This window comes from Mesoplodon mirus, assembly GCF_964341445.2.
Source record: "Mesoplodon mirus genome assembly, chromosome: 14".
In the NCBI taxonomy this organism is placed as follows: Eukaryota; Metazoa; Chordata; class Mammalia; order Artiodactyla; family Ziphiidae; genus Mesoplodon; species Mesoplodon mirus.
In genome coordinates this window covers 2,118,393-2,140,589 of record NC_138990.1, presented here as the reverse complement: position 1 = coordinate 2,140,589, position 22,197 = coordinate 2,118,393, and the positions used below count along the sequence as shown (strand labels likewise).

The window sequence follows — 22,197 nt, the reverse complement described above, 5'->3', positions numbered from 1 at the left end:
CACCAGTCATGCTTTGTGACCGCCTGGAGGGGTGGGATGGGGAGGGTGGGAGGAAGGGAGATGCATGAGGGAAGGGATGTGGGAACAGATGTATGTGTATGACTGATTCACTTTGTTATAAAGCAGAAACTAATAAAAAATTTAAAAAAAAATAAATAAATAAATAAAAATAAAAGCACCAGTCAAGGAAAAGAAATGCAGCATAACACGGTGAGAGCCCTTTTGTTGACTTGGTGTCAGACTGTGTCTGGTTAGGGTAGCCATCAGGTGGGCCCAGAGACTCTCAGCAGACACAGGTGCCTTGGGTCCAGAGCTACCTCCTTGCCTCATTCCAGCTTTCTTCGGGGCCATTAGCCTTTAGTAGACACAACTCAAGAGGCAACAGAAGCTTGATTTAAATCATGACCTGGTCCTGACCAGTGGGGTGTGGGTTGTGCCACTTCTAGGTCTAGTCCATGTCAAACCCCACACTCTGTCCCTGGCTGCCTTCTTACCTTTCAGCAGAGACCTTGGGGGCCATAGCAGATTGATGGCCTTGATCCTTCTCACGTGAATTCTTCTCACACTCCTGCTCCACGCCCTTTCCACGTGACTTCGCATTTCCTCTCACTGAAGAGGCAGGGCATGACACCTGGAGATCTAAGGGGCGGCCCAGCTGAGCTCAGCCTAAGCTGCCGGCCCACAGACTCATGAGCTAAAAAAATGTTTATCAGTATTTTGTGGTGGTTTTTTATGCAACATTCTCGTGGCACTAGATAAGTGAAACAGTAGCAACCCCAAAAAACTGAATGAAGCAGAGCCACCCCACCACCAAGGCCACTGGGTTCCAATGTGAACAAGCAGTAAGCTTTTCCTGTGCCATCGCAGTGAGACTTCAGGGCTTGCTTATTACTGCAGCAGAGCCGACCCCTCCTAACTAATCCACAACGACACAGATCGTAGGCCCCCTCCCTGCTCCAGTGCCTGAGAGACCTGAGCAAAGGGGAGACGGTAGATAAGTTGAATTGCAGGGACAGCACCTAGCCTATAGCTTGTGGAGAAGAAAAACTAGCCCATCTTCCAGAAGCCGAGGCGCTGGTAAAGGGCCAGGCAGAGTACTGCAGTGTGCTGGTGCTGAGGACCACTTCGCTGTAGCCCTGGTGCCACGCAGACTCGGACAGTCTTGACCGGGGCTTTCACTTATCCCCTGACCACGGTGCTCCAGGGCCACACGTAGGTGAAGCAGCTGCAACTGCTCATTCCACAGAGTGGGCTTCTTAATGGGCAGCGCTCCCACCACGCCCACCACCTACCCCTCAGACTCAACCACTCAGAAGCAGGAGCCACTCTCACTGAAGTAGGATTTGGTGATGACAGACATGTCTGTGTGCAAAGACATGACCTCAAACTGGATCCAGGGGTGTTCAGCAAGAAACCTCAGGCCAGCAAGGAGGGCGAGGCTGGCCACGAAGTCCAGGACCCAGGAGCCAGAGACCAGGAATAGGGCAAGGGGCCCCAGCGAGCAAGAGCACAAGGGTTCAGGGCAGCTTTAGGATGTGGTGGAAAGTGGTGGGAAGGTGCTCGGTCATCACCTTGGAGAACAAGCCCACAACCCACCTGCGATAATTTTCCTGTTATTTGTGGATTTGATAAGGAGCCATGGAAGACTTCTGTGTTTGGATCTCAAAGTTCAAGAGAGAGGTAGGAGTCCCTGTATGACTTCCTGGCAGACCTGGGGGAGAGAGAAGAAGCCATGTGAGTGGCTTATCCTCCCACCCCCCAGAACCGGGGATGGCCCTGCTCAAGGATGTGTCTTTCTGCTTCTACCCAAGAGGAAATAGGCCACAACCACTGGGAGAAGGTGTAAAGTCAGCAGAAAGGTCTGCATTTGATCCTGTCTCCATGCATGACCTTGGGCATGTTACATAATCTTCTCTAAGAACCTGCCTTCTGAAGTTGTTTAGAGGATTTAAAAAAATAACATATACAAATCTCTGGTTATGAAGTACCCTCCCCTCTCCCTCTTTCCCCTTTCCCTGGCTCTCTCAGCTTCTCCATACATTGGGGTGGCACCATGCAGCAGCCAAGCATGTGTCCCTCTCCCAGGGACCATACACTGCGGTAGTCCTGTGTTTCCAAGTACAAGTTTCAACAAAAGCTTCTTCCCACTTGTTTGCAAATTTTCAGGCTGTTGAGGTGGCATAAGAGCCAAACACCAAAAATAGACCAGCCTTGAGAGCCAGAGGAGGTTCCAGAGCTCCAGGCCACACCTAAGAACACTGTCCTTCCACCCATAGCCTCTCACCTGCTACCACAAGAGCCTTGAGTGTCCAGGGAAGCCGCTGCCCTCAGCCTCCACCTGGCATCCAGGAGAGACGGCAAGGGCACGCTCCACTGCCAGGGACCAGGTCCTGCATGGCACCTCATTGGCCAGCTCCTGGATAATTGTTCATCATAAATCCCAGGCTCAAGTAGCTGGGCTATGATGGAGCAGGGAGTCCATTCTGCACTCTCTGGTCACTGGGGAATTAGCCTGGAAGGGGTACGCAGGGTCTGGAACAGCTCAGGAGTCCTTGCCCTTGTGGACGGCCTACACCGCACACCGTGGGAGTTCACCCAGCAACTTGGTGCTCTCTGATGCCCACCCTCAGCCCCTCCACACAGCTGCTATGACCCTGGGGAATTTGCCCCTCACCCTGTGCTCTGTCAACACAGACCAGAGTCCAAGTCCCCTGGCTCAGCACACAAGGTGCTTCACAGCTGGATGAGGGCAGCAGGGACCTGGCCATGCAGGGCCTATCATCCAGGTTAGGAAGTTTGGACTCTATTCCAAGAACACCAGGAGGCCATTGCTATGCTTTTAGCTGGGGAGTAACATAACCAGGGGTAGGGGTGGGGTGTGTGGTGTGTGTCTATTACTCTGGCTACATGTGGAAAATGGATTGGAAGAACCAGGAATGGAAGCATATATCCCCCTGCCCCCAGAGGCTAGCACAGCAGTCCAGGCAAAAGACGGGCCTCCAGATACAGATATGCAGGCTGCTCGCTGTAAAAGGGCACCTCGCCCAAGAAGGCTAGTGGGAACTAAAATCCATGAGACCTGGCACAGAGCTGAGTCTGACCAAAGGAAAAGGCACCTTTTTCTTATTTGCTCAAAGGTGTCGCTGCTCACTGAACTGTGTTTCCAATAGGTTGTGTCTTTGTGAAGGGGGTGCCTGTTCTATGTTCACAAAGGAGCCATCTAGGCTAGCAGGGGTCCTATGAGAGAAAGCAGTGACTTGGACCAGAGTTGGGCCATGGGTGTGACCTGGCCCACTTGGAGGTGCACTTTGGGGGCAGAAATGTCAGGAGTTGATGATCTGAGGATGAAGAAGTGGTCAGAGATGACAGCCAGATTTCTGGCAAGAGCATCTAGGAAGACGCTGGAGAGAGACCAGACTTGGAGAGAAAGATCATGACCACCCCAAAGGTGCCGTCCTGGCAGCTGGAATCCAGGGCTGGTGATGGAGACTGCTGAGGCTCCAGATCTTCGGCACGCAGAAAGGCCACAAGGGTTTAACTAACATGAAGGCAGGGTGGTGAGCCATGGGTATGTTACATTGTCTTCAGTACATTTTAATATTTTTTTAAATGTTAAGCAAAACTTGAACTAAGAATCGAAAGAGAACAGAAGGCTCCAAAGTTCAGCTGAGAATCCCTAATGAGTCTGTCTGATACTAACCAGTCAGAAACCTAACAGTCAAGCTGGGGGGCCAGAGGTCCTTGACCTGTCCCTGCCCTCTCTTTCCTGTATTCTCAACACCGGCTTCTGTGGCTTCCTCAACACCCAGTGGCCTTGGTTTACATTCAAGCTTTTCAACCTTCCTCATAGCCATGAATAATGAGGAGGACTTATGGACATGAAAAATAATTGTCAAAATATAGCACCAAGCTATAAAGGTTATAACACAATATGTTTTCATTCATTTTTGGAAAAATATAACAAAAGTAATTAATACACACAAGCATGCAGAGAGAAAAGTCTGAATGGTTACACCAAACATTGGCAGCATTTGTCTCTGGATAGAGGAATTATGGGTAATTTTCTGTGTAAGAAATGAAGTCTGGAAGTCTCAGCACATTCCAGACTCTTGGCCCTGCATGCAGATGATGAAACTGAGGCTTGGGAATCTACCTGTCTCTGCCTCAGCCAACTTCTTCTTTATTTTTTTTTAATTTATGTTATTGAACTATAGTTGATTTACAATGTGTTAATTTCTGCTGTGCAGCAAAGCGATTGTTATACATATATGCACATTCTTTTCCAGATTTTTTTTCCATTATGGTTTATCATAGAATATCGTATATAGTTCCCTGTGCTATACATTAGGACCTTGTTGTTTATCCATCCTATATATAATAGTTTGCATCTGCCCATCCCCAACTCCCAGTCCATCCCTGCCCCACACCCCCTCTCCCTTAGCAACCACAAGTCTTTTCTCTATGTCTGTGAGTCTGTTTCTGTTTCGTAGATGAGTTCATTTGTGTCATATTTTAGATTCCACATATAAGTGATATCATATGGTGTTTGTCTTTCTCTTTCTGACTTCACTTAGCATGATAATCTCTAGGTCCATCCATGTTGCTGCAAATGTGCCTCAGCCAACTCTTTTTTTTTAATATGTATTTATTTTTGGCTGCATCAGGTCTTAGTTGCGGCACGTGGGATCTTTTGTTGCAGCACACTGGTTTCTCTCCAGCTGTGGTGCACAGGCTCAGTAGTTGTGGTGCAGACTTAGTTGCCCCACGGCATGTGTGATCTTAGTTCCCTGACCAGCGGTCGAACCCGTGTCCCCTGCATTGGAAGGTGGATTCTTAACCACTGGACCACCAGGGAAGTTCCCTCAGCCAACTCTTAAGAGTCTAAAGAGACCCAGCTAAGATTGTGAACTCCTAAAGGTAAGGCAGGTGTGTTATTTTATTCTATTATTTTATTTTTAATTAACCATTTAAATGTGTACAATTCAGTGGCATTTAGTACATTCACAATGTTGTGTAACTACCACCTCTATCTAGTTCCAAAGCATTTTCTTTACCCCAAAAGGAGACCTGTTGGTCAGTAGGTAGTCACTCCCTATTTCCACCGCTCCTGAGCCCCTGGCAACCACTAACCTGCTTTCTGTCTCTATGGATTTACCTATTCTTGATGTTTCATTTAAATGGAAACACGTAATATGTGAACTTTTATGTTCAGCCTCTTTCACTTTTGTTCTCAAAGTGAACCCATGTCCTAGCATGTATCAATACTTCATTGCTTTTCATGAATGAATAATGTTGCATGGTATGGATAGACCACATTTATTCATCCAGTTATCCGTTGATGGACGCTTTAATTGTTTCCACCTCTTGGCTATTGTGAATAGTGCTGCTATGAACATTCTGTACAAGTGGTTGTTTCAACACCTGTTTTCAATTCCTTTGGTATATACCTAGGAGTGGAATTGCCGGGTCATATGGTAACTCTATTTTAACATTTTGAGGAACTGCCAAACTGTTGTCCAGAGTTTTACTTTCCCACCAGCAGTGAGTCTTATTTGGTTTTACTATCTGCCTCAGCACTATGCAGGTACATACAGAGAAGGACAGACAGCTGTTATTCACTGAGATATTAGATGCCTGGCACTGTGAGAAAGCACTTTTCCTATGATGTACTATTTGATATTGGCAGCAACCTAAGAGCTAAGATATTGTTTCCATTTTACAAATGGGAAACCGAAGCCCACAAGCCTGAGATATCCAACCCACAACACCATAGAACATGGCAGGGTGGGACCCAAACCTTGGCAGCTCTGACTTGAAAGCCTGAACATTTTGCTTTTTCAGTACCACATGCTGACCCCAACAGGCAGCTGTCTGACAAGTGAATTATTAAGTAGTGTAAAGCACTGTATTCCAGGAGAACCAGCTCTGTCTGCTGGGATGGAAGATTCACCTCCAAGCCTCATTACGCCCCTATCACCAGCGGTCAGACCATACTTGACCAAATTCCAATATGTGACTAAGGCTCTGTTCACTCTTCAAGATCCAGTTTAGTGCTACCTTCTCCATCAAGACTTCTGACCCCTCCCAAGCAGATGGATCTTGTATCTGCTCCCTCTTTGAAGCCTTTGCACTTCTCATTAAGCACTTATATCACTTTTAATTTGTTACTTGCTTAACAAGTAACTGTTAACTTATTACAGTTAATTAAACAGTTACAAGTAACTGGATAAATTATTTTATTTTTCTATTGCCTATAGGAGCCTGATTATAATAGGTAATTATATTTTTGGAATCACTGTTATTCCCAGAGTTGTGGGACTTGAGAGCAGCATGTCAATGAAATCCCATGCTTGCATTTATGAAGAACACTTGCCTAATAGACCAGCTCAGTCCAGAAATGGGCCAATGAAATGGAAGGTAGACAATCAAGACTCATAGTGTTTTACAAGCCTCCGAAAGAGAAGGGAAATGTCCTGGAAAGAACATCATCTCCCCTGATCTCTCATCGGGGCTCCCAATAACCTAGCCTCAGGTCAATGCCCTGCTTTCCCACTGAGAACTCGTAACTTAAAAGAGATGAATGAGAGGAAATAACAGCAAATTATTTCAAGGGGAAAGAAAGTGGACTAATAGGTCCTCGGCAGGATGTTCAGAAATCCTAGAACAATGATTCAGCTCTACAGAAATGTTTCTAATCTAACCTAACTTAACCTTTTAACAAATTTAGCAAAAGAGAGATGGTATCAGCACTCAAATTAGGATAACTCGAGCTGATTGTACAGATATAGATCACCAAAGGGCCTAATTATGAAGGTGTGGATGGGTAGAGGGGAACCAGGCGTGTTATTGCTCAGAGGCCTGAAGCGAGGCGGAGGGAGAGGTGACAGGAGCCTGACCCAGGAGTTGAGTAGCGCCGACCGCCCTGAGAGGTTCAGGGCCAAAGCCAGCCTAGGGGTCCTTGCAGGGAGGGGCCCGGAGAATAAATCCCCTGGCCTCGTTCTCCTGCTAGCCTCCCCCCATCACACACACTGGCCAAACCCAAGTAGAAGCCAAGGGGAAGGGAGGACCTCTTGCTGGGTACATGGTAAGTCAGCCTCCAGGGCAGAGAGAAGAGTGGAGAAAGGTGTAAGGTGACCTGGAGGGAACAGTGGGAGACTACTGGCACAGAGGATTATGAAAACAAGAACAGGCAGATCTGATGAATACAAACTTTGCTCATTGCACCCAATCAACCTAGAGAGCTGTGCTTTACTCAGTATTGTAACATGGAGTACAGATGGCACGTCAGTCAGCAAAACAAAGCCGGGAGCAGGGAAGCAGCTGCAACCCCAGCACAGGTTCCAGAGCAGAGGAATTGACTACTGTAGTGTGCAGACAAGTGGAAAGGTCAGCAAGGGGAAAAGCAGAATGAGAATGGCAGCAGGAGGCCTGAAATAGCCTGGGAGCCATGAGGCTCCTTCTAAAGAGAAGGTGCAGGGCTTGGGAGCAGTTCTTGTGTGTGGTGGGGAGGGGAATAGGGGATTAAAGACCACTTCACTGCAGTTACAGCCTTAGTTGTTCCCAAGGCTGGGGGGATGGGGAGCAGCAATGATCGCCTGGGTAACAGAGCCCCCTTCCCTCACCTTATCCCGGAGACAGCTGGCTTTTTACTTTAATATGTAACCCTTGACTAAGGAGCCAGATAAGGGTGTCCTACCAAACTGCATCCCTTCTCTGCCAGCACCAAAGTCTCTATAATTACAGCTTGCTTTTGCTGGGGAGCCTTTAGGCTCTGAAGCAACCTGGTTAATTTAGGAACAAAGAACATTGTTCCTAAACTGCATCAATTTTTTTAGAGAAAAAGCTCGTGGCGCTTACGTTACTGTCTTCCCCAGGAAATGGCGTTACTTTTTCTTTTTTCTTCTTCACGCAAAGGCTCACAAAGAGTTGAAAGCATTATAGATAGTTACAGAAATAACTATTTATAACACTTTCAAAACACTCTTCATAACAAACTCGTAAACAGTTCAACTTCACCAGTACTCTGACAACCCAAAATGGTGAAAATGTTGAAAAGTTAAAAGGCATTGTTGGCGAGTCTGCTGAGACGGGCACACTTGTGCCAATTACAAGTGCAAAATGGCACCTTTCTGGTATTAAAAAATTCATATCCTCTTCCCTAGTAACTCCACTTCAGGGAAGCTATCCTAAAGAAAGAGATGTGTACAGAGATTTATTTGCAAAAGCGAAGTGAGAAATTGAAAGCAATGTCATTGTATAAAAATAGAATTACACGCGTGATGTTTCACGTTGATAAAAACATGTTTGAGTGACGGCACGGGAAGAAGCGGTGTGATGGGGTCGTTAGGAGCATAGAATCGGGGTCACTCGGATAGAGCTGAGTTTTCATTTTGACCACAAGCACTTTGAGCTTTAGGGCAGCTTTGACTCCCTAAGCTTCAGGGAAAAGATCCCTTCATAATGGAGAGGTCTGGCAGGGGGTGGGGACCACCTTCATGAAGTGACCAAACTGTATCACCAATCATGAGGCCAGCTGACGTGATGTGCCTCCCAACAATATACAACTGGAAGGACACAAAATCTATCTACTATCATTCCCCCAAATTTTTAAACTGACTCGAATCGTGAACAAACTCATTCTGAAATTCTGAAACATCTAGGGTGTTCGTCAAAGAATGTCAACATCACTTAAAAAAAAAAAACAGAAAGAAAGATTGTTCTATGGGACTTCCCTGGCGGTCCAGTGGTTAAGACTTTGCCTTCCAATGCAAGGGGTGCATAGCTGATCACTGGTCGGGGAGCTAAGATCCCACATGCCTTGTGGCCAAAAAGCCAAAACATAAAACACAAGCAATACTGTAACAAATTCAATAAAGACCTTAAAAATGGTCCACATCGGCACTTCCCTGGTGACACAGTGGTTAAGACTTTGTGCTCCCAATGCAGGGGCCCAGGTTTGATCCCTGGTCAGGGAACTAGATCCCACAGGCATGCTGCAACTAAGGAGCCTGCGTGCCACAACTAAGGAGCCCACCAGCTGCAACTAAGACCCGGCACAACGAAATTAAATAAATATTTAAAAAAATAAAAATACTTATGAATAAATATTTATAAAAAATGGTCCACATCAAAAAAAATCTTAAGAAAACAGATTGTTCTAGATTAAAGGAGACTAAGAGACATGACAACTAAACACAATGTAGGGTGAAGTGCCATGAGGTCTGCAATTTACTTTCAAGTATTTCAGAAAAGCAAGCAAATGTAGCAAAATGTTAACAAATAGTGAAATCACATGAAAGTCACATGGATGTTCATTGTATTATTTCCAGTTGCTCTGTAGGTTTGAAACTTTTTGAAATAGAGTTTAGAGACTAAATTTGCTTCCTTGAAGGTGGTAAAATCTCTTGGGGTTGTAGAGAGGACTATATGAGGCAGTGCATAGAAAGAGCTTAGCGCAGCACATGCAAGAAACGCTAACGATGTGCTTTGGTACCTTATTATTTATGACCACAATGGAAATATGTTTGTCCCCTAAGGATTTCTACCTCTCCGTTCTCTATCATGGTGCAGGATCGCACTCCCCCACCCCTTTTGATGTTGGCATGGCCATGTGACTGGACAGTGAAACACGAGATAAGCGGTATCTGTCACTTCCACATGGGAGCTTTAAGAGCCACCATGTAACTCACAGCATGACTTCCAGCTGTGCAGTGACCCACAGAGCACATGCTGACATAAAGCCTTTGGCTGACTGGATTCCTGAGTCACTGCAATGAGTCTTCCTACTGATTCGCAGTGGCTATGTGGAGTGAGCAAGACACAAACTTTTGTCGTATGAAACCAGTGAGCTTTAGGGGCCCTAAATTACAGCCTAATCTAACCTAGGAGTCCAGAAACTACTGCCCTCTGGTCAAATCTTGCCCATCACTTATTTTTGTAAATAAAGTTTTACTGGGATACAGTAAAATGTGTGTATCATTTATATACTGTCTGTGGATGCTTCAGCACTACAACAGCAAGAGCTGAGTAGGTGCAACAGACACCATATGGCCTGAAGAACCGAAAATACATACTACCTTGTCCTTAACAGAAAAGTTTGCTGACCCCTAACCTACTCTGTCTTGACTGACACAATCATATTTTAAGACAAAATAGAAAAAAAAAACCCAAAGCATTTATAAAACATGACTTTTAGCTGTAAAACCTTGGGCAAGTTATTTATTACTTCTACAACCTTTTAGTTGCCTTTGTGTAAAATGGGAGTATTAACAGTATCTCCTCATATAATGCTCTGATAATTAAATGAATTCTTGCATGTAAAAACTTGGAACCAGGCATTTGGAACAGCAATGCTGGAGTAGCCAGAAGTAAGTGCAGGAATATGAGCTGAGGGATATAAAGTCATGAAGACAAGAACTCAGTACATTGTAGACACCCAATAAATGTTAGCAATTATTCCACTTACATAAAAATAAAATATATTTGAACAGAAACAGAAGACTAGAAGACAGTAACAAATAACAGTAACCATGGTTATCTTTTAAAATATTAAGAGATAGGATCAGGAATGGTTTTATTTTTTTTCCTTTGTTACCATTCTGTGCTTTAAAATTTTCTACAACAAACATAATAGATTTTATAATCCAGAAAAAATAATGAACGTTTTTTATAATTGCTGAAAATTTTTAATATTTCTGTCATTTCACAAAACATCTTTTGTTGACATCCTACAAATGATCCCATCCAATAATGTCCCAATTCTTTCTTCTTGTGAAGATAGTTTATATATCTGTAAAAATAAAAGATTATGACATGCTGACGTATTCATGTACTACTAATTTTCATTACACGAGCATGTATATGTGAATTTATTTATTACTTAATTATTGGGATAATGGTGTAAAATCACAACGTGATTAAAGTATGGAAAGTAGATGACAATTCATCACTTACGTCAAAAGTTTCAATTGCAGTTATGGTGATGACTCTCTAAACATAGAAATACATTTGTACCAGTTTTAAAAGCATACATCTAGACATTAACTTCATACTACATTTTACATTTCAAATGTACTGCGTAAGATATAGATATTTTAAATTATCTATTCTTTTAAAAAGAGTGCATCAGGCTTCCCTGGTGGCACAGTGGTTAAGAATCTGCCTGCCAGTGCAGGAGACACGGGTTCGAGCCCTGGCACAGGAAGATCCCACATGCTGCTGAGCAAATAAGCCCACGAGCCACAACTACTGAGCTTTTGTGCCACAACTACTGAAGCCCGCATGCCTAGAGCCCATGCTCAGCAACAAGAGAAGCCACTACAATGAGAAGCCTGTGCACTGCAACGAAGAGTAGCCCCCACTTGCCGCAACTAGAGAAAGTCCGTGCGCAGCAACGTAGCCAACGTAGCCACAAAGAAATAAATAAATTTATATATATATAAAAAGAATGCATCAACTAAGTTTTTAATTATGTTACACAAACCTGCATTTCCAATTCTTTGCATCTATAATTATTTTTCAAGTAACTTTTAATTACATTAACCTTTCTTAAAAGTTAAAAAGGGCCTCCCTGGTGGCGCAGTGGTTGAGAGTCCGCCTGCCGATGCAGGGGATACGGGTTCGTGCCCCGGTCTGGGAGGATCCCATATGCCGCGGAGCGGCTGGGCCCGTGAGCCATGGCCGCTGGGCCTGCGCATCCGGAGCCTGTGCTCCGCAACGGGGGAGGCCACAACAGTGAGAGGCCCGCATACCGCAAAAAAAAAAAAGTTAAAAAAATATATAGAAGCATTGGTGTTCCATAAGCAAACAGTATTATTCCACATCTATCATGCTCTTTCTAAAAATACAGGCTTACAAACCTTTTTGACTTCCGTAATATTTGTTATTTCAGGGAGATTTTTGAGAGAAACTTGATGACCTTCTACCTGAGATATTAGGTATTCTTGATTTATTTGTTTTTCTCCGTCTTCAATATAAGCAATCAGAACTGAAGTGTCATTTGCTGAGATACCAAATTTTTTCAAGGCCTCTGAAATCTAAGGGGGAAAAAAAAGACAATAAAACCAGTAGTTTCAACATCTGAAATCTCTCCCCATTTGTGCTCTTTCCTGGCCAGATTCTTATTTTTCATATCCTAATGGTTTTCTCTGTCTACAGTTTTTCAACAATCCCTTCCTAATATCTACCAGCTCTGCCTCTTGAGTACTCCCTGCTCAAAGCTGCACCTCATTCCCATAGATTCAAGCCTGGACTTGGCATGGCGCACAAACACCCACTCCCCCTGGACCTAAGTGACCCTCTAGCCATGCACTCCTGCCCTCTAGCCAGTCGGAACTGTTTGGGGCTCCCATCATTTCATACTTCTTTGCCTGGGCTCACACTTTGCCCTCTGCTTGGAGTGCCCTCATCTTTCAAGGTCCAGTTCAAATGTCACTCCCCTTGCACTTTCCTCCGTACAGAATGAATTGCTTCTTTGTTCCCACAGATTTGCATTATTGTTCCCATTACATCAATTATCTTAGGGCATTTGGACTTTGTCTTGTTCATCTGCCTTCCTCAGAAACATATTTGTTTCTTCTGCCCCTAGAGCTGGAACACGGACAAGTTCAACAGATGTTTATGAATTGTACAGTCTCCTGAGTTATTTCAGTGATCTCAAAGAAACAATAGTTACCCAGTAGTTTTCCCCCAGATACTGGGGAATTCTATCACCACACATTTTATAAACTTTTCAAACATCTGTATTTTAAACTATGCCATGGGTTTCCTAACTTTTCTCTTGATGTCAGCACTTGATTGTGTTGTTAATAGTAGTAGTAATACTAAAACTTCGTCAGCAAAATTACATTTTTTTTTCAAATGTGCCCCATGGAGAATGTTTTTAACTCAATAACATTTATTACTATCAGTATCTCAAACCACAAACTCTTCCTATGCACTGGGTGTGTGAGCATGTGTTAAAGGGCTGTTCTAGGTCCCAGGCAGGCTTCTGGTGTATGGAAAAGACATGGGTTCTATCCTCAAAGAGTTTATGGGGAGAATGAAAGATACACATGATAACACACAAATATCCATGCCTAATTTTTATCATTAGATTTAAATATCACTTAGAGTGATCTTCCTGACTCTATATGGACAGGAAGGACAAATAAAACTATCCTCACTTAATTTAGCTAAACTTTAGTTTACTCATATGTGAAGTGACTCCAAAGCTTATCTGTCTAGTAAGAGGCAATACTAAACCTCAACTCTCTGTCCAGCATTCTTTCTTCACTATTATTTTCATTTGTTACTAACAACAGGCTCCAACCCAACAATGAGTACAAAGGCTACCATGACAAGGTCAAAAGATATAAAGTAAGTAAATTCCATATTAATTACATTGTTATTTGGGGAAAGATTGAAAATAATTTCAGTAAATAGAGTTCTTGTCTTCATTTTTCCCAGTTTGTAGAGGTGAACTGCTTTGTTTGCTGCCACAAGTATCTGAAATGGATCGACAATCTACCAAAGAGAACAAAAAGAATTACACACAGAGAATCTGGAGTACTCTGAAGACGTATGCCCTATATCACGGTAACTCCAGTGTCAGGGTGTTTTACTTCATCACAATTCCTATGGACTACATTTTCAAAATTTTCAAAATCTCAAGGGCCTACGGTGTTTAGAAAAATCACAGAATTTTACAGCTGCAAGCAACTTAGGTAAATAGTAGAAAGTTTTAAAACAACACTTATTGAGGGCTATTATTATGGGAAAGGCCATATTCTCAACATTTTACCTTCATTTTCTGTACTTCTCAAAACTACCCTATGATATCTGTATCATTATTCACATGCAACAGATGAGGAAACCAAGACAAAGAATGAGTTGGAATACCAGTTCTGTCACTTACCACGGAGGGAACCTGGGCAAATTCCTTAGTGTTTTATCTGTAGAAGCAGATGATCACCATATTTACTTCACAGGGTTGTTGTGAAGATTAAGTGAGTTAGCGGTATATGTAAAGAACTTAGAACAATGCCAGGAACCAAATAAGCACTATATAAAGGTTGGCTACCACCTGCTCAAAGTCATAAAAAATGGCATATCTGGGATTTAAGTCCTACAGATTCTACCACTATGCAATGTCTCCTTTACAGAGATTTTCTAGTTCAGAAGAGAAGATGGAGATCCAGGCATCTGCCATCACATTAGAGCTAGACCACCTTTCACATCTCCAAGGGCAGGCCCTGGCACTTCAGCTTCTATTCACTGTTAAATTCAAGGCTAGCCAAATCTGATTCCACTCTACAGCTTGGACAAGAACTTTTTACCTGAAGATAACAATTTTAGGCTAACCTATAATGTCATGGAAAATCATCATATTCTTAAACTCCCCATATAGTTCACTCACTCCCACGAGTACTTACCACTGTAGGATTTATTAATGAGCCATCAATGGCACCTTCCATGGCCTTTTTTCTCAAGTCTCCAGCATTTTTTACATCTTTAAATAACAGAAGGGTCACCCTGTATTCAGGAAATAGGTCCAGCTGATGTGTTAACTGCATTTCATCGATAAGCAAGATTCTATTGCACAAGACCAAAAGACCAAAAGTTAACAACTGTAAGTCACTAACGAACAAATATCCTTACTAACAATTAAATATATTAAAGTAACTTGAATAATGAGATGTAGAACTGTTAAACTAGAAAAATCCACCCTAAAACATTTGGCATTCTCATGAGACACTGTCTTCCTAACCCTGCTGAGCTGTTTCTAGCTTCCTTTACCATTCCTGGGAAAGGATCAAGGTTGATACCTGGCCCCTGGCTGTGCGGATAAGGCAGGCTCTGCTGCATGGAAGAAGGGCAGCTTCCCAACAGACAACTAGGAGCAGAAACTTGAAATTGTTCAGACCACAGGTTACTTATAGCATTAAGGAAACCTCACTCTAACTTGGTCTCTTTAGCTTTCTGATCTCACCATTTATTTATATTTTAGCAGAACCTAGACACAAATATAAAGAAAATAATCTTATAGAAGAAAGTATGACACAACTCAAAGATATTCATTTCACATATGGGAATTTAGCCACGAGGGTACAATTCTTAAATAATAATGCTGACCCTTTATAGACGTAAATTTAACAAGAAAAGGACATAAAAGACAAATAACTGGAAAGACATAATCTATCTTTGAAATGGAAAAACTAAGCACTGAAAAAATCTGATCTTTAAAACAATTTCAATTAAAGTCCCAATGAGATATTTGGGTGAGGCAATTTTATAGGTTCATTTTATCCTTTTACCTAGGAGGTTCCATTGCTAGCATTTTTCTTAAGGAATAAATTGGCAACCTGAAGATTTATGTAATAAGATGTCCTTCTCATCATCCTAAGAGTAAAAAGTTGAAAACCTACCTAACTAGTAACAGGGGATTGGTTTTTACTAAACAACCACTAAAAACTAGTCTTGAAGAGTAGTTAAGGATGTGTAAATATAGCAATAAATAACATTAAGTACTTCACATCTGATTGGAAAACAAAACACAAAATGTGACATAAATTGTGGGTTTTTTAAAAGGTACACAAAAAGAAAAAATATTGAAAGAAAAATACAACAAAAAGTTACCCTTGACTTGCTGGAATTACATCTGATCTTTTCTGTTACAATCAGAAAAGAATAAAATTTGTGAATAATGTCCTAGCACACAGCAGTTCAACCTTTATTATCATGATAACGTCCAATGGAAAAAAAATAGATACAGAATGTATACCCAATTATACAATAAGATGCACTCAGAAAGCAAAAACATAAAGGAGCGCACCAAAATAAGGCCATCTTGGATAACAGAATTGCAGGTAATTTTTATTGTTTTCTATAAAAAATATTTTTGTGTGTATGTTGTGAATTTTCTTCAGTGTGCACTCAAAATATAATGAGTACATATAACCAGGGAGGAAAAAATTTTTTGTGGTTTTTGTTTTTACACTAGGGGAAAAAGGCCCCCTAGCAAACGTCAAAATGGTTTGTTTTGTTTTATATAATTCACTCAGGTCAGAAGCTTCGAATCATCGTTGGATACTAATCTCTCGTTCAAATCCCATATCTAATCCAAAAGTCTTGTCAATTTTTAATCATCTTGACAGCTCCAATTCTCTCCTATACCCACTGCCACCACCGTAGGCCACCATCTCTCATCTACATCTGTGACCTCCTAGAAGGTCGCCTCACAATTCCTGCCCTCCTATCATCCAACCTCCACCCACGGGCGTTCCAAACTCTATGATCTGAGCCCTTCCTCCCTCTTCGGCTTCCTAGCGCACCCCTCCCCGGATCGCGCTCATTCCGCCACCGCCGCACTTGACTTCTCAGCTTCAAGTCACCAAGCTCCCGCCCCCACGCGCCCTCTAGGACAGGCAGTTCCCCGATGCAATCCTCCCTCCCTTCAACTCGCCAGTAAGAGTCCATTTACCAGCGCGCCCAGAACCCAGGGCTAGCTCCCTATTCTACGAGCTCCTCTGTCACAACTTTGGTGAGCCGCGGCCTTAACAGGATGATGTATCGTCAGCTGATACATCAGGGACAGACTAAGCAGATCATTGCCGGGCTGCATCCTAGGGCCGGGCCTCGGGAGGCGCTCGATAAACGAGGACGCCAAGAATCACATCCGTTGTCTAGAAAATGGGTGCTGTCACTGCGTCTTCCGTTCCCGCCCGGCCACCTCTTGCTCGGCGAGGACTCACCGTCGCGTCCCTGTTCGTCTCGTAATATCTTCCCCACGGAAACAAAGCCCTGAACTTCCGGAAGATCGGCGTCGGCTGCGCCCCTTCTCCGCCCTTCCGGCACACCCTTCTTCCCCGGCTTGAATCGCATCAGCGGACGCGAAGGAGAGCCGGTGCTCCGTCCGCCACTTCCGGCGAGGGAGGAAGCGAGACTCCGGCGGGGCCGGAAACTGAGGGATCGGTGTGGGTTTCCGCCCGGTTCTTAAGCACCTTGATCTTGGACGAGACGTCCTCAGTTTCTTCCCGTGCAAAGAAAAGTATTGGCTCCAATGAGCTCTACGTACGTCTCCGCTGCTCGAGATTCAACAGTTCTTTTTCGAGGCAGGCGGGATTCAGTTTGCTTCTTGTTCTGGGTACGCTCACTGGGGAAGGATCTCCTGGAGCCGAATGCAGTCGGCGACCTACCTGAGGTACTTCAGAGAGAGGTGACAGTACGTTAATGGAATCAACCTCTTCATCCAGCAGGTTCACAAATTTGACTTGTCATCCTTAAGTGTATCAGCCTCTAAAAGAGGAGGTGATCCGCTGAACAGGCTGTAGAGAATTATTTTCCATGTTTTTTATGCTTGGGGCTGTTGGTCAATACTTTTCTTTAAACAAAAAGACAGGTAAGGGCTTCCCTGGTGGCGCAGTGGTTGAGGGTCCGCCTGCCGATGCGGGGGACAGGGGTTCGTGCCCCGGTCCGGGAGGATCCCACGTGCCGCGGAGCGGCTGGGCCCGTGAGCCATGGCCGCTGAGCCTGCGCGTCCGGAGCCTGTGCTCCGCAACGGGAGAGGCCACAGCAGTGAGAGGCCCGCGTCCCACAAAAAAAAAAAAAAAAAAAAAAAAAAAAAAAAGGTAAATAACAAATAGGGTGAATATATGCTATGGAGAAAAAACCAGAGGAAATTAGGTAATGTCAGGCCGTGGGTATTACTATTTTAAATAGGATGGTTAAGAAAGATCTCACCAAAAAGGGCCATTTGAACAGGACTGGAGGAGGTCTGGAAGCAAGTTCTGTGTGTATTTGAAGAGCAGCATTCCAGGCAACAAAGAATGTTCAAAGGCTGAGACAGATATGGCCTTAGCCTATTTAAGAAAGAGCAAAGAACCTTGTGGCTTGAGCACAGTGGGAATATATATGAAAAAAAAAAATTGTTCTGACAGAAGACTGGTATCCAGATTATGTGAAGAACTCCAACTCAAAAATTATGAGACGACCTAATTAAGAATAGGAGACATTTTTGAACACACTTCACAAAAGATATATGAAAGGCCAATAAAAACTTGAAAAAATGCTCAACATCATTAGTCATCAGGGAAATGCAAATTAAAAACATAATGAGATACTACTACATACCCATAAGATGACTAAAATTTAAAAGACCTTAAAATTTTTAAATACCAAGTGTTGTCAGACATGCAGAACTAGAACCCTCACATGTTGCTAGTCTGAGTATAAAATAGTATAACCACTTTGGAAAAGAGTTTGGCAGTTTCTTAAAAAGTTAAATATATTCTTACCATACCCAGCAGTTTCACTCTTTGGTATTTACCCAGAAGTGAAAATGTGTCCACACAAAGGCTTGAACGTGAATGTTCATAGTAACTTGACTCATAATAGCCCCGAACTGGAAACAACCCAGTGCCCAACAACACATCAATGGATAAACAAATTGTGGTAAATTCATGTCATGAAATACTACTCAGTAATAAAAGGAATGAACATACTTGCAACAATACTTGCAACATGGATGAATCTAAAAACATGCTCAGCAAAAAAGAAACTAAAAGTATGTTACTGTATGATTCCTTTTCTATAACTATAGGAATTGCAACTTTATTCTAGAGTGACTGAAAGCAAATTAGTGGTTGCTAGGAATGGGCAAGTGGGAGACACTGACTGAAAAGAACCCCCAAGGGAAACTGCAGCGAAGCCTATGTTCTATATCTTTTTCTTTCTTTTTTTGTGTGTGTGTGTGGTATGCGGGCCTCTCACTGTTGTGGCCTCTCCCGTTGCGGAGCACAGGCTCCGGACGCGCAGGCTCAGCAGCCATGGCTCACGGGCTCAGCCGCTCTGTGGCATGTGGGATCCTTCCAGACCGGGGCACAAACCCGTATCCCCTGCATCGGCAGACGGACTCCCAACCACTGCGCCACCAGGGAAGCCCCAATGTTCTATATCTTGATGTGGTGTTAGTTAAAAGGGAGTATGAATTTGTCAAAATTCATCAAATTATGTACTTTTAAAGAGTACATTTTATAAAATTATGCCTCAGTAAAGTCAGTTAAAAAATAGACATAGAAAAAAAAAGTTGTCTCAGTTCAATGACTTGTCTGTGACCACCAAAAGCTGGAAACAACCCAAATGTTCATCAAGTGAATGGACAAACTGTATATCCATACAGTGGAATACAACTTGGCAGTAAAAAGGAAATCAACTATTGCTACATAAAATAACATGGATACATCTCAAAATAGTCATGCTGAAAGAAAAAAGCCAGACATAAAAATAGTGTATACTGTATGACTCCATTTATATAAAACTAATTTATAGTGACAAAGCAAATCACTGGTGGCTTGGGTAGGGGGCCTGGGGTGGAAAAGGAGAATTACAAAGGGGCACTAGGAATCTTTGGGGTAATATCAATAGATGTGTTCTATCTTAATTGTGGTAATGGTCCCATGGATGTATACATGTCAAATTTATCAACCTGTTCACTTTAACAGTTGTACAGTGCATCATATGTCAATTATATCTCTAAAGCTGTTTTAAAAATCACGAGACAACACTACATCTGTATTAGAACAGCTCAAAGAAATGAAAAAACTGACAATATAAGTGCTGGTAACAATGTGAGCAACTGGAACCATTCCTGTGTCATGTGAAAATAACCCCCCAAATGAAACCTCTACCTCTTGATAAACTGTTTTGACATCTCTGTATTCCTAAAAGGTATAAATATTTGTAGGATCTCAATGTCAAGTCAGTGGAAGAGTTCTGGTACTTCTTGGTCTCATATGTGTGGTTGAAAAATTAACAGCTATGACTGCCAGATTTATTAACAAATAATAAATTTATGAATTTTATTTATTTACTTTTGGCTGCATTGGGTCTTGATTGCTGCGCACAGGCTTTCTCTAGTTGTGGCGAGCAGGTGCTACTTTTTGTTGCAGTGTGCGTGCTTCTCATGGCAGTGGATTCTCTTGTTGTAGAGCACGGGCTTTAGGTGCATGGGCTTCAGTAGTTGTGGCTCGCAGGCTCTAGAGTGCAGGCTCAGTAGTTGTGGCGCACGGGCTTAGTTGCTCCATGACATGTGGGATCTTCCTGAACCATGGCTCGAACCTGTGTCCCCTGCATTGGCAGGCAGATTCTTAACCACTGTGCCACCAGGGAAGTCCCTACATTCATGAATTTTAAATGTGTTACATTTGTCTTGCTGAGGGCCTCTAGAAAGCAGAGCCTGAGGCAAGGATTAAAATGCTGGTATTTTATTTGGGGTATGTAAGAACAGAGTTGTGAGGGTGAGGAACAGGCTTCACAATGAGACAAAAAGACACACAGGTTGTTTGGTATATGTGTTCACTCAGCAGGCTGGACTTTCTATGGGAGGCTTGAAAGGAAAACCATTCCTAAGAGTAATCCACAGAAGGGAGAAAGTTGCGGGAATTTGCCTGCCAGGCTTCCTCCTGTCTTACACATTTCATTAATCAAGGCTCCTTCCATGGGAGCCAACTCCTCTACACTCCTGTTCATCATCTCACCCTTCTCTGGCAGCTCAGAAAGCCAGAGTTTTGGCCTGATATGTAGCATTTCCTCCAACTCTAACATGGAGGGATGGCTGAGAATGGACAGGGCTTGGTATGGAGGCCCAGAGTTTAACTTGGGCTCTAGTCAGCTTAGAGAGTGCTAATTAGGTTTGCTGGCAAAGGCAAAACAGGGGAGTGTGGTCCAGGTGGCAGATGGCACCTTCAGGGAGGAGGAGGAGGTTGAGGGAATCTGAGACCATTCTTAGAAACTGTGTTTCACATAACAGGAGATATAAATGAAATAAATGCTAAATAGTGATACAAGGTACCTTGTAGAAAAAGGAGTATAATTCAGTAGGGGGGTAGGGTTGGGAGAGAAGGCTTTACTGAGGAGAGGGGGCTTCAAGAATGATTTGTTCACAGAGGCTATAGGAGAGCCATTATAGCCAAGGGAACAACCTGAAAGACAAAGATACCGTGGCATAAACATGTATAATGTTGTGGTCAAGAAACGGCTGGCACACTGAAGAATGGAGTGGAACACAGCAGAGGCTCTGAAAAGTCAGCTGGGAGTCAGATCACACAGGGCCCTGACAAAGAGTTGGAAATGGATTCTGAAGGCCGTAAGCCATTAAAGATTTCCAAGAGGGGAATAACATTAATGAGCTTGTTTTAGGACATAATTCTGGGGCAGTTGTTAGAATTACATTAGAAAGGTGGTTCAGACAGGATCTAGGTAGGGCGTACCTCCATAGCAGGAGTGTTTGTAGTTGATTTTGTGGGTCCAAATCATGACTTAGGGCACTGAATGGCCTACAGTCCTGGGACATGATGCATAAAAATCAAGCTTACCAGACAGGTTAAACCCCAAACCAATTTAATTGCCAAAGTCTCATTACACTGGCTAGATTGAACTCATGCCTATATCTCTACTCTTTACTCAAACCCTACAAAGAAGATAAGACTCCTAAAGATTAAGAACTCACAAGAGAATGGGAGGGATGATGAATGGTAGACAGAGAGAGCAATAAAAATTTCAAAGATATTAACTCTCAGAATGGAGAAAAATAAAACCTAATTGTGTGCAGCAAGGGGAAGCTAAACAAAAAAGTCAAGGTGACTGACCACCTTATTACAAGTCTACCATACACTTCCATCAGCTCTGAGTGCCTCAATCTTAAATACTAAATGACAGGCAAAGATCACCAGATATTTCAAGATCACATCTAACAGGAGAGAAAGGCATCAACAAACAGGAAAAAACAAAAAACAAAAACAGCTGACACGGAACAGAAGAAACTTAAAAATTGATAACTTTAGAGAGAGAAAAGATAATGCATTCATTTAAAAAAAAAATGAAAGAATGAAGTGCCTGGGGGAAAAAACCATTCAGAAAAGAAGAGCTAGTTCTTGAAGATTAAAAACATATAGCAGGGGGCTTCCCTGGTGGCGCCGTGGTTCAGAATCTGCCTGCCAATGCAGGAGACACAGGTTCGAGCTCTGGTCTGGGAAGATCCCACATGCCGCGGAGCAACTAAGCCCATGCACCACAACTACTGAGCCTGCACTCTAGAGCCCGTGAGCCACAACTACTACTGAGCCCATGCACCGCAACTACTGAAGCCCACGCGCCCTAGAACCTGTGCTCGGCAACAAAAGAAGCCACCACAATGAGAAGCCCGCGCGCCACAACGAAGAG

General features: G+C 43.2%; 1 protein-coding gene and 1 pseudogene across 3 annotated transcripts; both read right to left on the bottom strand.

Annotated features, from left to right (window-relative positions):
- Positions 1-1,047: 1,047 nt before the first annotated feature.
- Positions 1,048-1,568, bottom strand: LOC309815920 (putative N-acetyltransferase 8B; annotated as a pseudogene). Its single transcript has one exon. The product of its transcript is annotated as a putative N-acetyltransferase 8B (transcript).
- An 8,965-nt stretch (positions 1,569-10,533) lies between these two features.
- Positions 10,534-16,835, bottom strand: LOC309815385 (EKC/KEOPS complex subunit TPRKB). Of its 2 annotated transcripts, none has more exons than XM_082642153.1 (5): positions 16,731-16,835; positions 14,412-14,571; positions 13,381-13,503; positions 11,859-12,035; positions 10,534-10,789 (listed from the first exon to the last, which is right to left on the bottom strand). In XM_082642153.1, exons 2-5 carry the CDS (start codon positions 14,550-14,552, stop codon positions 10,703-10,705), a joined length of 528 nt encoding a protein of 175 aa, XP_082498279.1. In that variant the 5' UTR covers positions 14,553-14,571; positions 16,731-16,835; the 3' UTR covers positions 10,534-10,702. The 2 variants fall into 2 exon arrangements, with proteins under 2 accessions (XP_082498279.1, XP_082498278.1); XM_082642152.1 differs by lacking the exon at positions 16,731-16,835 and adding an exon at positions 16,460-16,724.
- Between the last annotated feature and the right edge of the window lie 5,362 nt (positions 16,836-22,197).

Coding starts and splice junctions, on each gene's coding strand:
- LOC309815385 (XM_082642153.1), bottom strand. CDS start 14,552: ATGCAGTTAACACATCAGCTGGACCTATTTCCTGAATACAGGGTGACC. Junction 13,504..14,411: donor CATTAATAAATCCTACAGTG/GTAAGTACTCGT, acceptor TCTCTTTGGTAG/ATTGTCGATCCATTTCAGAT. Junction 12,036..13,380: donor ATCTTTCCCCAAATAACAAT/GTAATTAATATG, acceptor TTTCCCCCTTAG/ATTTCAGAGGCCTTGAAAAA.